General features: G+C 46.9%; 1 protein-coding gene across 2 annotated transcripts in view; it reads right to left on the minus strand.

The window, feature by feature from the left end:
* Positions 1 to 14,125, minus strand: part of CEP85L (centrosomal protein 85 like) — a 114,488-nt gene that overhangs the window by 59,537 nt on the left and 40,826 nt on the right. For both annotated transcript variants that reach the window (XM_068162310.1, XM_068162311.1), the window contains exon 3: positions 6,190 to 6,956. In XM_068162310.1, the coding sequence (XP_068018411.1) occupies positions 6,190 to 6,956 (767 nt within the window). The remainder of the gene's footprint in view (positions 1 to 6,189; positions 6,957 to 14,125) is intronic.

Genomic DNA, 14,125 nt, shown 5'->3' on the forward strand with positions numbered 1-14,125 from the left:
GCCCAAAGCCTACAATCAAGAGTCTCCTGCAAGCACAGGAGGGCAGACTGATCCACAGCATGGATCTTGCTAACAACAGAGGTCTCAACCTGCTACTCAATTTCCTGCTTATTGTCTTGGTTCTGGTGCTGGCGTTTATCCTTGTCAAGCTGATGTGAACCTCTAAGGCTCTGCTTCCTTCTCAAACCTTGCTTGGAGGGTTTTGGAAGCACAGACTGGTAGGGGCTGCAAGGGACCTCTGAAGATCTACTTCAACCCCCCAGCAAGAGACACTTCAAACAATGGCAGTATAAGTATGCAAAGACTACAGAGCTGAAATACCTGACATTGAGTGGTCACACCTATTTTATCAGAACTCAATCCTAAAAGCTGAGCACAATTAGCTACCTGCCATTAAATACAGAGCCTTGCTGAGTCTGGGAAGAAATGCAAGCATGGGACAGTGTGTAGTGCAGTTTTCTCACTGATACAGCTGACATGTACTGAAAGATCACACAAAGACCTGCAGCCTTCAAGGAACATGATTTCTGCTGAAGGGGACAGCAGAACACAGATTTCCAAAATGGCATTTCCACAGAACATGTACTTCCCAGGGAATGACACAGACACAGCAGGAAGGCAGAACAAAACACCTACAGTGGGTGGACAGCATGCATCAAATTACCTGTGGAAAGCAAAGTCACAGATGCTGTAGGCAGACACAAGGATATCCTCGAGGAGCAGCTTGCAGCAGCTAAGGTGCAGATAAGTTTAAATAGGAAAACCTAATTGTCACTTATGCTTTTTTTGACCACCTATGGTTCACACAAACATCTCAAAAGCCAGGAGCCATCAGTGTTAACCATCAGTATCAAAAGAAGCTGCCCAAACAGCTGAAAAGCAGCCGACTACGGCCAGGAGCTATCGCACCTCTGCCTAGGCAGCCCTTACCACCAACACATCCAGGACCAGGAGGTGCCTCTGCACCCAGACAAGCAGCATGCTGCAGCCTCAGTAAAGATTTACCACTTATGCACAGGTCAAGTGTACAGCGTGGGAGCCCTCAAGCTGTATTTGACACACCACTTGTTACTTCCCACTGCAATCATCCAGTTCATAGCTTGTCCTCACTTCAAGCAGGCAACACAAGCTTCTTACAGACCCTTACACTATGACACACTTTCCTCACAGGTCTCTGGGAAGGACAGTGACCAAATGGAGCTGGCTTCTGCTGCAATTATTTGCCCAGAAGGAAGCTTTACATACCTGAGAGACACTGAGAAAGGTGGTCAGAAGCAGATTTCCTACACTACACTGGGGCCAAACAGCTTGATCTTGGCATCTCTCTCTACAGAAGTACATGGGAACAACACACACCAACACAAATGCATTGCACACTAACCTCAATGCCAGGCATATGCCTATTAACAGTCTTCTGCACACATGCAGAAAAGGCAGGTGCTGCTCATGGGGTGGAAGAAGCCCAAACTTCCAGCTTCTAACTGCCAGCAGCAAGTCCCTGATTGAGCACACACTGATGCAGCACTTCTCACCAGTGCTGGCTACGTTACATGCAGAATTTCCATGCAGTTACTGTTGCTGTGGGGTAGTTCAGTTCTCTGGAAGTAATCCATCTAGATTGGACCTACAAAAAGCCTTTTCCCAGGAAAATGCAGTATGCCTACTGAAACAGGCATTGATTTCTACCCTTAACCATCCATGTACCACACTTTGCTACCTGCTTCAAAGCTTAGGCTGCACTAGCTAGAGCCCCATGGCCAGTTACAATGAAAGCTTTTCTTTCCCTCACCTGCTCTGAAATACATGCCATAAATATTTTGCTTCTGCAAACTAAGTATCTGTATGTGGATACAGTAATATCAACTCCTGTCTATGCATTTAAAGCAGGAAACTCTGCACAGCTGTGTCACTGTAAGCACTTTGTCACTTTGATACTCTCAAAATACTCTGCTTCAGAACAAATAAATAAACCTATCTGCAAGATTATATACAAGTTTTAACAGTTGCTATGTATTATGTACAGAAACACACAGAATCACTGAGGTTGGAAGAGACCTCAAAGATCATCAAGACCAACCTGTCACCACAGACCTCACGACTAAACCATGGCACCAAGTGCCACGTTCCAATCCCCTCTTGAACACCTCCAGGGATGGGCACTCCACCACCTCCCTGGGCAGCACATTCCAATGGCTAACAACTCTCTCTGTGAAGAACTTTCTCCTCACCTCCAGCCTAAACTTCCCCTGGCACAGCCTGAGACTGTGTCCTCTTGTTCTGGTGCTGGCTGCCTGGGAGAAAAGACCAACCCCCACCTGGCTACAACCTCCCTTCAGGTAGTTGTAGACAGCAAGAAGGTCTCACCAGAGCCTCCTCCTCTCCAGTTTAAACAACCCCAGCTCCCTCAGCCTCTCCTCACAGGGCTGTGCTCAAGGCCTCTCCCCAGCCTTGTTGCCCTCCTCTGGACAAACTCAAGTGTCTCAATGTCCTTCTTAAACTGAGGAGCCCAAAACTGGACACAGGACTCAAGGTGTGGCCTAACCAGTGCTGAGCACAGGGCACAATAACTTCCCTGCTCCTGCTGGCCACACTATTCTTGATGCAGGCCAGGATGCCTGCAGAAGAGGAGGCTCAGGGGAGACCTTATTGCTGTCTACAACTACGTGAAGGGAGGTTGTAGGCACATGGGGGTTGGTCTCTCTTATCCCAGGCAACCAGCACCAGAACAAGAGGACACAGTCTCAAGCTGTGCCAGGGAAGGCTTAGGCTGGATGTTAGGAAGAAGTTCTTCACAGAAAATGATTTGCCATTGGAATGTGCTGCACAGGGAGGTAGCGGAGTCACCATCACCAGAGGTGTTTAAGAAGGGACTGGATGGGGTGCATGGTGCTATGGTTTAGTTGATTAGATGGTGCTGGGTGATAGGTTGGACTTGATGATCTCAAAGTTCCTTTCCAACCTGGTTAATTCTATTCTATTCTAAACAGACAAAATTGGTCATGTAACCAATAGCAAGACTCTTTCTAAAATCAAGCATGATCCAAGTGTTGTTTCCCATCATCTGCTAGCACTTACTTCAGACTGAGCCCACATATTGCACTGTCACAAATGGAATCCCAGTTGCTGGACCTTCCAACTTCACAGCAAAAGAACAGGATAAAAAAAAAGCTGAATTGTGGCTGACAGTGAAGGGCTTCATTCTGCCAAACACAGGAGGTAATTGCTCATGTTGAAAAATTGTACCTTGCTAAAAATATGCTTTCCTCACAATGTGACACAGGAAAAATGCTCGTATTAATCACTTGTACTCTGCTGATCTGTCAGGAGCATAAGAAAAACTATCTTGGATACTTAAAAATAAAGTTTTCTTTGCAATGATATTCTCTGAAGAATGTTCTCACTCTGAGTTGTACAACTGTGTGCACATGTTTAGGTAGGCATGGGGGAGGTTGGAAGGGACCTTTAGAGATCATCTAGTCCAGCCCCCCCTTTCTAAAGCAGGCTGCACAGGAACATGTCTCAGTGGGCTTCAAAAGTCTCCAGAGAAAAGAGAACCACAATCTCTCCAGGAAGCCTGGAAACACAGGAATGGGAGAGAGTGCAGAAAGCATAGATAATCCTTTTAGGATTGCAATTTCCTTGGTTTCTCAGATTTAACAGCATATCTATTCCCAGATCCACATATGGTAATTTCTGGGTGGGGGGGAAACCAACCACTCACAAACCCAAACCAGCAACAAAAACACCCCCCCACACCACAACTATACTGAGGTTTCTTTAAAAACCAGGTGGCAAGCCACAAGGATCATTCTCCTTTCTTCATCTCTTCTGGCATCTCCCATCCTTACAGCTGTAACCTCTGGGCAGAAAGAGAGGGCAGGCAGGAGGGCCAGCAGAGGACACCTCTAAGTGCCCAGAGGCTCACCATTCCTGCATGTGCTTTAACTTTCTGTTTCTCTGGCTCCTCTTTCACAACCACAGCTTTTCCCTTGAGGAATTGCAGCAGCTCACATTGCAAGGCCCAGCAACAGAACTCAAATCATACCAATAAAAGCCTTGCTAAGGCCACCAGGAACCTCCTCCACACCCCTTATGCCCTTAATTACTGTCAGACTCCCTGTGACCCCTCTTGCAAGTCACAGTAAACAGAGCACAGCTTCAAGGCCTTCCCCTGTTTTCCAGGGCTATTTGTTGCTTCCTTAACCAGGGGCTAGACGAATCCTGCAACATACATATTGATACTGATACAGAGATACAAATAACGAGAGCAAGAAAGAAACCCAACCAAAACCAAACCAAACCCCCAACAACAAAAAAAAAGAGCACCAAACACAGAAAACCACAACCCACAAACAACAAAACACAACCAAATCATCATCCTATAACCTCAAAGGCTCAAAAAGCCTGAGAAGGTGCAGCTTCACAAATGCAGCCACAAAGATAATGCTTGTGCTCCCCCTCTTGGCTCTGTCCTCGAAACACAGCTCAGCATCAACAGAAGTTTTTCAATCACCATAACAAAAATTACAGGGTTGCACCTCTTTCAAACATGAAACTTGGTCTTCATACAAGTAGACACTATTTAATCACAACCAGAGTGGAAGACACTTGTGAGCCACAAAAAGCCAAAGCTGGGAGGTGTTTTGACCTAAAGAAGAGTTTCTATAACATCCATGCTAAACTAAGCCTTGTAAAAGGTACATGAAAGATGAAGAGGCATACACCTAAATGAAGAACCAACTAAGCTTACCCTAAATATAGATTCACATCCAAAAGGATAAGGAGCAGACACAGTGCTCTCTGCACACAGCCAGCACTGCTGACAGCTGCAGCCAGCAACATCTAACAGGTGTTTGGGAAGGAGTGGAGAGAGCACATTCCTCTGCAACACCCTGCTGTCACTTCGTGAACACCTCATGTACTCCCAAACCCTATCAACAGCTGCCAGCCTGGATGGCAGTGCCCCTGCCAAGCCTCAGTAGTGAGCTAGTTCCTGCCACTTTGGCCCTGAGAGGACCCCCCTGTACCTGGGTACTTTCTTGACATCTAAGATAGCAAAAAGCTTAGAGCAAGATGGGAGTTTCTGTAGTAGCAGGGGTAATATAAAGGGTGACATACAGAGGACAATGCCAGGTTTTTAGAGAGACCCCTAGGGATTACTTTTAATTTAGCCATGTTAATTAGCTTTAACTGTAATAAGAAAAGATCCACATCACCACCAAGAGCAAAACTGGATCCTGAGCACATCTAGAATTGTCAATCTTTCCTTCAATGGACAATGGAAGAAAGAATAAAACTTTGTCAACCCCACACAGCTCTTTGTAAACTACATACTGTAACTCCAGGCTGAAGCAAAGAGGTAACCTGCACACAGGGCCAGATGATCTCTGCTCTGATATTATCCTAGCCTAATCTCAAGATGCCTTCCAGGAAAACTTCAATATTCTAAACTGCTTGGAATTCTTTTTGGCAAATCAAGTTTACCTACCCAGGTAAATCTTAACATTTAGATTATCATTACTGCCTTCCATCCCAAGCTAGGCTTTCACATTAGGGGAAGGGCTGGAAACAAAGATTGTGACTTGCCATGTTAGAAGCAAAAGGAGAAGAAAAGGGTTTAAAACCTCATTATTTTTCTTCCTATTTGAAAATGTCTCAAGTCTGACATGTAAAACCTACACAATTTTGTTGAAATAAACCAGATTCATTTGCCTACTATCAGTTGATTCTAGTTAGTTGTAAAAAGCAGTAATATCAAACTGCATTCAGGTTGCAAGTGCACAGTGATGGTGAATATTGATCCTTGCAGTACACAGAAGTCATTTTTATTTTGCTGAATGCACAAACACATTCAGATCAAAACACACTCACATTTCCCCACCACACTGCAACTGAGAACTGGAAATGTTACTTGATGAACCCCTTGCTGCCCCTAGCTTCAGAAAAAGATCCTAGTCTCATGCAGACAGGCACAATGAATCAGAGTAAACTGCAAGCCATACCAAATAACAACACCCTGGGGCACTTAAGTAATATTGAGAAACCAGCAGGAGCATCCCCAGCGAAAGTCTGAAACCATTAGCACTTGGTTAAGGGGATCTGCTCCCCTTCCTCTTTCATTGAAAGCCGCCTGCTGACATTCCGCAGGTGTAACACACGGTGGCAGCAAACACCAAGCTCTGGCCTTACCTGCACAGGCTGTTCACCGGCTGCTCTGAACTCTTCCAGCGGCTGCACATGCCACGCTGCCATGCCGTAGGGCTCCTCAGCGGTCCTGCAGTCCAGGGGATTTGCCCGTAGCTGTTCCTTCAGCCACATCTGAGTCCTCACTGCTGGCTGGATGGGAGCTCCACTCACAGCCTGCTGGCCCAGAGTTGCATATCTCTGTCCAAACGCCTCACAACTGGCTGCCATGGGCTTGCTCTCAGGTAAGGCACCGTAGGTCATGTCTAAGGCATGTCTCCTACTTGAGGAGTCTGTAACAAAATCGTCTTTGCTGCACGTTTCAAATTTGTATTTGCAGTCCAGTAGAGAAGATCTTTTTCTCCCCACTTCTCTGTCCTCAATTTTCAGCAACTCCATGCTATCATGCAAACAACCTGGCCCATTTGTCCTTAGCTGTGGCGACACAGCTTGGTCTGCACTAGCCCTGGAGTCCACTGAATGACTACTGCCATCCTGGCTGAAGGCAGTGGGTGAGCTGAGTTTCGACAGAGAGGACCATTTTCTGACCGGCCTGACATCTTTCATGTCGAGAGAGCTGTCCAGGCCACCCTGATTTCGGCCTCCTCCTGACCGTACGAAGCTTGTACTCCACTTTGAGCCATCAGACTTGAAAGCTTCCCTGTGTTTGGGAAGCGAAGAGCTGGCATTAGACGGCATCACATGGGCGGTGGGAATGGAAACCAGGGACCGGCTGGGCTTAAACGACGACGTACCACTGGAGGTTGAATGATCTGGGGAGAGAGATTTGCCATGTAAGTAAGGCCCACACAGAACTCATACCAACAGCAGTGCCCAGAGCAAATTACAGTATCACAATATACCTTAGGTTGGAAAGGACCTCGAGGATCATCGAGTCCAAACTATCAACACAGACCTCATGACTAGACCATGGCACCAAGTGCCACGTCCAATCTCCTCTTGAACGCCTCCAGGGATGGGGACTCCACCACCTCCCTGGGCAGCACATTCCAATGACGAATGACTCGCTCGGTTAAGAACTTTCTCCTCACCTCGAGTCTAAACCTCCCCTGGCACAGCTTGAGACTGTGTCCCCTTGTTCTGGTGCTGGGTGCCTAGGAGAAGAGACCAACCCCTTCCTGGCTACAACCACCTTTCAGGTAGTTATAGAGGGCAATGAGGTCACCCCTGAGCCTCCTCTTCTCCAGGCTAAACAACCCCAGCTCCCTCAGCCTCTCCTCATAGGACTGTGCTCAAGGCCTCTCCCCAGCCTTGTTGCCCTTCTCTGGACACGTTCAAGTGTTTCAATGTCCTTCCTAAACTGAGGGGCCCCGAACTGGACACAGAACTCAAGGTGTGGCCTAACCAAAGCAGAGTACAGGGCACAATGACTTCCCTGCTCCTGCTGGCCATACTATTCCTAATGCAGGCCTGGATGCCATTGGCCCTCTTGGCCACCTGGGCACACTGCTGGCTCATATTCAGGTGGCTGTTGATCAGCACTCCCAGGTCCCTCTCTTTTTGGGAGCTCTCAGCCACTCCGACCCCAGCCTGTAGCTCTGCATGGGATTGCCGTAGCCAAAGTGCAGCACTCGGCACTTGGACTTGTTGAATGCCATCCCATTGGACTCTGCCCATCTGTCCAGTCAGTCGAGGTCCCTCTGCAAATTCAAACAAATTCTGCAAATTCTGCAAATTCAAGGTGAAATACAAAACCAGAAGGAAAGAGGTTTCTTGACACAACAGGGTCTTCTCAACCATTCAGGCTCATGAGAGCCTGTTGAAGGGGGAGATTTTCTAGAGGATGGTGCTCAGCAATGAGCAGTGGTGACAGCAGTCCAGGTACAATTCTCAGGTTGCAGGCAGAAGCCAGCACTCATGCCCCAGCTGTAAGCTGGCAGGCTGGGTTTCTCCCCCACCCCACATAATATCAAGTAGCTTCTGTATCACAAATGGTGACAACTGGTGGAGCCCGAAGCCTAGTTCCCCTTTCCTCATCCCTCCTCTCATTTCAAGGCAAAACAATTCACTAAATGCACTCTGTAAAATGGCAGTGCTGGAGCCGAGCCAGTTTAATGATGGCCTCTTGGACACAACCATTAATCCTTTTTGTATCTCATTCATTTCAAACATGGCTTCCTGGGCTGGTTTTGGCTGGGACAGAGTTGATTTCCTTCGCAGCAGCTGGTGTGGGGCTACCTTTTGGATTTGTGCTGATAATTCCGGGATGTTTCAGTTATGGCTGAGCAGTGCTGACACAGTTAGGGCCTTGCCTGCTCTCCACATCACCCTGCCAGCAAGCAGGCTGGGGGGCCATGAGCAGCTGGGAGGGGACACAGTTGAGACAGCAGGTCCCAGCTGACCAAAGGAATATTCCATCCCATGTGATGTCATGCTCTGCAACAATACTAGAGGGGAGGCTGGCTGGGAGCCCGCTGCTCAGGGACTGGCTGGGTTGGTTGAGCAAATTTGTTTTTCATGCGCATCACTTGCTGTTCTTGGGATTGATTTCTGTTATTTTTCTTACCTTTTTTTTTTTAACCTTTTCAATTGTTAAACTTTGTATCTCAACTCATGATGTTTCTCACTTTTACACTTCCAGTTCTCTCCCCCAACCCACTGGGAGGATGGGCAGAAAAGGGAGTGAGTGAGGAGCTGCTTGGTGTTGAGCTGCTGGCTGGGGTCAAACCATGATATTTCCCAAGGTGATCTGCTAAACCCCAAGATTCTTTAAAACTGCATGTTCCACTTAAGCTTTGTGTTACTTACAGACCCAAACACAGCACACCACACAGAAACTGCATGCAGTATACTTTATGAAATCTTATCCCAAGCTGAAATATCAAGAACAGAGAAATCAGTGAGGTGATATTCAGGAGGGTTTGGAAGAGGAAAGATGAGAGAGGTAAAGGAGAGATTACTGGGGACTGGCTGAGTGCTCTCACATGCCCCAGCAACATGTGCTTAGTATCATAGGCTGTGCACAACTAGAAATAAACACCTAATCCTCTCATTAGAGGATCAGCTCCCACCATGTCACATGGCTGCACCACAGCAGGCTCACATTGCTTCTCAGGTTTATGACAGGTAGAATGACATTGTTCTAATGAAAACATTCTTTTGGTCCTGTTTGCCAAGATGAATGTAGGTACACTTACTGTTTCTCTCACCCACACTTGGAAAGAACTCTATGGGGTTTTTGGATTTGTTAGCCAATGTGAGAGCTCATAGTGGGACAGCTAAAAAGAAATTGACCAGGCTGGATGAGGCTCTGGCCAGCCTGATCTAGTGTGGGGTGTCCCTGTCCATGGCAGGGGGGTTGGAACTAGATGATCCTTGTGGTCCCTTCCAACCCTGACTGATTCTATGATACTATGAAATTACTCTAGAAGTACAACTGGCATACCCAGTTTGATGGCTACACTGAGCTCATGTGATTTGATGAAAGCAGAACACATTAATTTGGCACACTTTCAAAGGATGTCTGCCATGCCACAGAGAGGGAAAAAGATCTTCCAAGGGTGCAACACCTTTTGAAGACAGCAGTGCTGATTTTTCTGGGGATCCCAATAAAGATATCCTTACTTACAACTTCAATACTCCTCCCTACTTTGGCTAGACTTCCTCACTCCTTGCACTTGTAGCCCTGCTCTGCACGGAAATGAAGGCACTCAGTCATCACTGGATGAAGACATCAAAGCAGTGCCAAGAAGGTCCAAGAGCAATATGACATGAGAGAGCTGGAGTCTCAAACACATGAGATGAAAAACACAGGGTCAAGCCCTGCTTTCTGGGAGCAAGCAGCAGAAGAGCAGGGAGAGATTCCTGCTCTCCTCCTACTCTCCTAGGGAGAGCACAGAAGGAAAAACACAGTAGAAAGGAAATGAACTTCATATATATGTACTCCTTAGCAAGAGGCTGCTGCCTTTGTAACAGCCAAGCAAACCCACTTCTATTTTGTATCACAGTGTCACAGTAGAACTAAGGTTGGAAATGACCTCGAGGATCATCGAGTCCAACCTATCAACACAGACCCCATGACTAGACCATGGCACCAAGTGCCATGTCCAATCTCCTCTTGAACACCTCCAGGGACGGTGACTCCACCACCTCCCTGGGCAGCACATTCCAATGACTAATGACTCGCTCGGTGGAGAACTTTCTCCTCACCTCGAGTCTAAACCTCCCCTGGCACAGCTTGAGACTGTCTCCTTGTTCTGGTGCTGCTTGCCTGGGAGAAGAGACCAACCCCTTCCTGGCTACAACCTCACTTCAGGTAGTTGTAGAGGGCAATGAGGTCACCCCTGAGCCTTCTCTTCTCCAGGCTAAACAATCCCAGCTCCCTCAGCCTCTCCTCATAGGGCTGTGTTCAAGGCCTCTCTCTGTACATTACCCAGAAGCCGAATCTGACACAGCACAACGTCAGGCCTGTGAAGGAAGCGGCCACAGGCTCTTACATCCAAACAAAGTAAGATTATGTTAGAATTCAAAAAGAACTGACTGTGGGGACCTACATTCTAGGCTATGCAAATTTCTGTGAGTGGAGATGTCCTACCTGCAAGAGAAACATAAGGGAAGAGATGATGTGTGCACGTGGCTGCAAAAGTGAAATACATCTCCACACCAGAAGAATTTGCAGTGTTTAATAGAGCATTTTCAATCTGACAGACTTCATGTCACCTACACATGGTGTTCAAATTAGAAGGAGAAACAGTAAGTACATGATCTCCTTCATCTGGTTTTATTAGAACACAGAGTTGTTTGTGTGGTAGGTTTCCATTTTCTCTTGCTCTACTCTAAATTTAAGCCATGAGTTAGATTCCAACCTTCTCTCCCTTGTTTTTGTGAACTCTTGGAGCAGATTTAAACTTGGAATGCCACTTCCATCCACCTACAGCTGATGAATGTCTTTGATAATTTGTTTCAAAGTGAAACACAGCAATTTTGGCTTCAAGTTGGCCTAATTAATCTTGCCATTAGCGCTCACTGAAACATAAGAGAAAATTCACACTTCTTCTTGGAGCATATTGCTTCAGTCTGCCCTGACTGCAGGCTCAGCTGGAAAGACAGCCAGTCTGCACTCTGAAACATCTCCTCACAGGACAAAAAAAAGCAAGACACTCAGAAATTTCATTGAAAGTAGGAAAGAATCCAGAAAACACCATCAAACTTGAAAGATATTACTTCTGTAGTTACAGGAACAAGCTCCATCTGGCCAAATTCTGCCAAAGATTATTTTACCCAAGCAGCAGATTTTTGCCCTTCCATATAGTCAGGGATAAGCAAAAGCCTAGCTCAGAATTAAAAGTCCTCTCTTCTCAGCATTGCTCAGTCTTTACTTCATTGAGCTAGCATTTAGTTGAAGATTACACACACTCTTAATCATGGCTTTTGTGCCTCCAGAGTCTTTTAATGCTTAAGATTGCTCTTGGTAATGAAAATTTAAAGAGAGGAGAGAACGGGGGGGGGGATAAAATAAAGAAGATAGCCAGTTGCTGATGGTTTGGCTTTGAACAGTGGCAAATTATAAGTCAATTTTTGCTTCTCAATTATCCTAATGAAGTCTTTTTGGGGTCCCACCACAAAGCTTCCTAGAGTACTTCTCTAACAGGCATGGCATTCTAATACCTGAACCAGTATCAGTTAATCCCCAGAAATAAGAGAAGTGAAAAACACACTGCAAGGTTTCTACTGTGTGGTAGCAGCAGATGGAATAAAAAGTGCAGAACATTTGATATGGCTTTCCTACTAAGTTGTGTTACTCTTCTGAACTCTTTCACTACTGCATGTCTGGCATAGAAAATTATGTAGCAGAATCAATTCTGGTCTTAATAAAAATCTGATCACAGGGAGAACACAGCAGATGCCTTCTGAAGGAGAAAAATAAACCTCTCCAGTATAAAGTTAATGAACACTGCCTCCTCATTTACATGTTCCCATGCTAGAATGGAATAGAATAGACCAGGCTGGAAGAGACCTTCAAGATCATCACGTCCAACCTATCATCCAACACCACCTAATCAACTAACCCATGCAACCAAGCACCCTGTCAAGTCTCCTCCTGAACACCTCCAGTGATGGTGATTCCACCACCTCCCCTGGCAGCCCATTCCAGTGGGCAACCACTCACTCTGTGTAAAACTTCCTCCTGACCTCCAGCCTGAACCTCCCCTGGCACAGCCTGAGACTGTGTCCTCTTGTTCTGGTGCTGGCTGCCTGGGAGAAGAGACCAACCTCTGCCTGTCTACAACCTCCCTTCAGGTAGTTGTAGACAGCAATAAGGTCACCCCTGAGTGTCCTCCTCTCCAGGCTAAGCAACCCCAGCTCCCTCAGTCTCTCTTCATAGGGCTTGTGTTCCAAACCCCTCACCAACTTTTTTGCCCTTCTCTGGACTCATTCAAGCAAGTCAAATTCCTTCCTAAACTGAGGGGCCCAGAACTGGACACAGGACTCGAGGTGTGGCCTAACCAGTGCAGTATACAGGGGCAGAATGACCTCCCTGCTCCTGCTGGCCACACTGTTCCTGATGCAGGCCAGGATGCCATTGGCCCTCCTGGCTGCCTGGGCACACTGCAGGCTCATGTTCAGCCTACCACCAACCAGCACCCCCAGGTCCCTCTCTGCCTGGCTGCTCTCCAGCCACTCTGACCCCAGCCTGTAGCACTGCATGGGGTTGCTGTGGCCAATGTGCAGAACCTGGCACTTGGATGTGTTAAATCTCATGCCATTGGACTCTGCCCATCTGTGCAGCCTGTCGAGGTCCCTCTGCAGAGCCTCTCTACCCTCCAGCAGATCAACTCTTGCCCCCAGCTTGGTGTCATCAGCAAATTTACTGATGATCGACTCAATGCCCTCATCCAGATCATCAATAAAGATGTTAAAGAGGATGGGGCCCAGCACTGATCCTTGGGGCACACCACTAGTGCCTGGCCGCCAGCTGGATGTGGCACCATTCACCACCACTCTCTCCGCTCAGCCATCCAGCCAGTTCCTAGCCCATCACAATGTTCTCCCATTCAAGCCAGGATGGCCAAAACCATCTAGGTCATAACTAGATGAAAACCTCTGAGGTCATTTCTCAGGCCAGGTACACAATCACCATCATTCAGCTATTTAAAACCCGTATCTGTTGCCCAGCAGTCAGTCACAGCACACAAAAGAGAAGGCTCACTGAAACCCTGAAAAGCTTCTTCAGCTGCACAATGAAACAAGCACTGTAAGCACCTCCATCCACAAGATATGCTTCTGTGTGTGACAATTTCTCCACTGCTCCCAAGAAGATGCTACCAAACAACAGGAATCAGCTAATGCAGTTACCCAATACCAATCAAACCCAAAATGCATAAGATGTATATGTTTGTGGGATGCATGTGCATCTAATGGCACTGAAAAATGAGAGCCTTCCTGTGAAATCTGATATTTAATTCAGAGCACAATTCAAAAGCCCTGACCACGAAGAAAAACCACCAGCAGTGAAAACTGCTGACCTTCCCTTCCTGCTCTCTTCTCCCACCCCTCCAACATACCGACACAAATTACCTCAATCCGGGAAAATAAACACAATTATTCTTAATAACTGAGCAAGAGCTAAACAGGGGAAGTCAAGCCTCTATTATACAAATTGAAGGTCTTGAAGCAGGCTGCAGTTTAGTGTACAGAAAGTTCTTACAGTCATCATAAAATGTTGGATCTTCTGAATACTCTGAAGCTTCTGTAACGCTTTGCTGCACGGACCCCAGCAACAAGCCACAAGGAATTTTAGCAGCCACCACACAATTTACTGCAGGGGGCCATGACTCTCAGCTCTAGCACATGGCTGCCTCCCAGAAATCTTCTCCCAAACAGCTGCTTTCAACAACACAAGTGTCAAACTCTCCAGGGAACAGGACACAGGATGAAGCACCATGACAGCAATATTTATGCTACCTGTGTTTCCCCTTTC

The sequence above is a fragment of the Melanerpes formicivorus genome, unplaced genomic scaffold (genome assembly GCF_026170545.1).
Source record: "Melanerpes formicivorus ecotype bairdi unplaced genomic scaffold, bMelFor1.0.p_v2 SCAF_63, whole genome shotgun sequence".
Taxonomy (NCBI): Eukaryota; Metazoa; Chordata; class Aves; order Piciformes; family Picidae; genus Melanerpes; species Melanerpes formicivorus.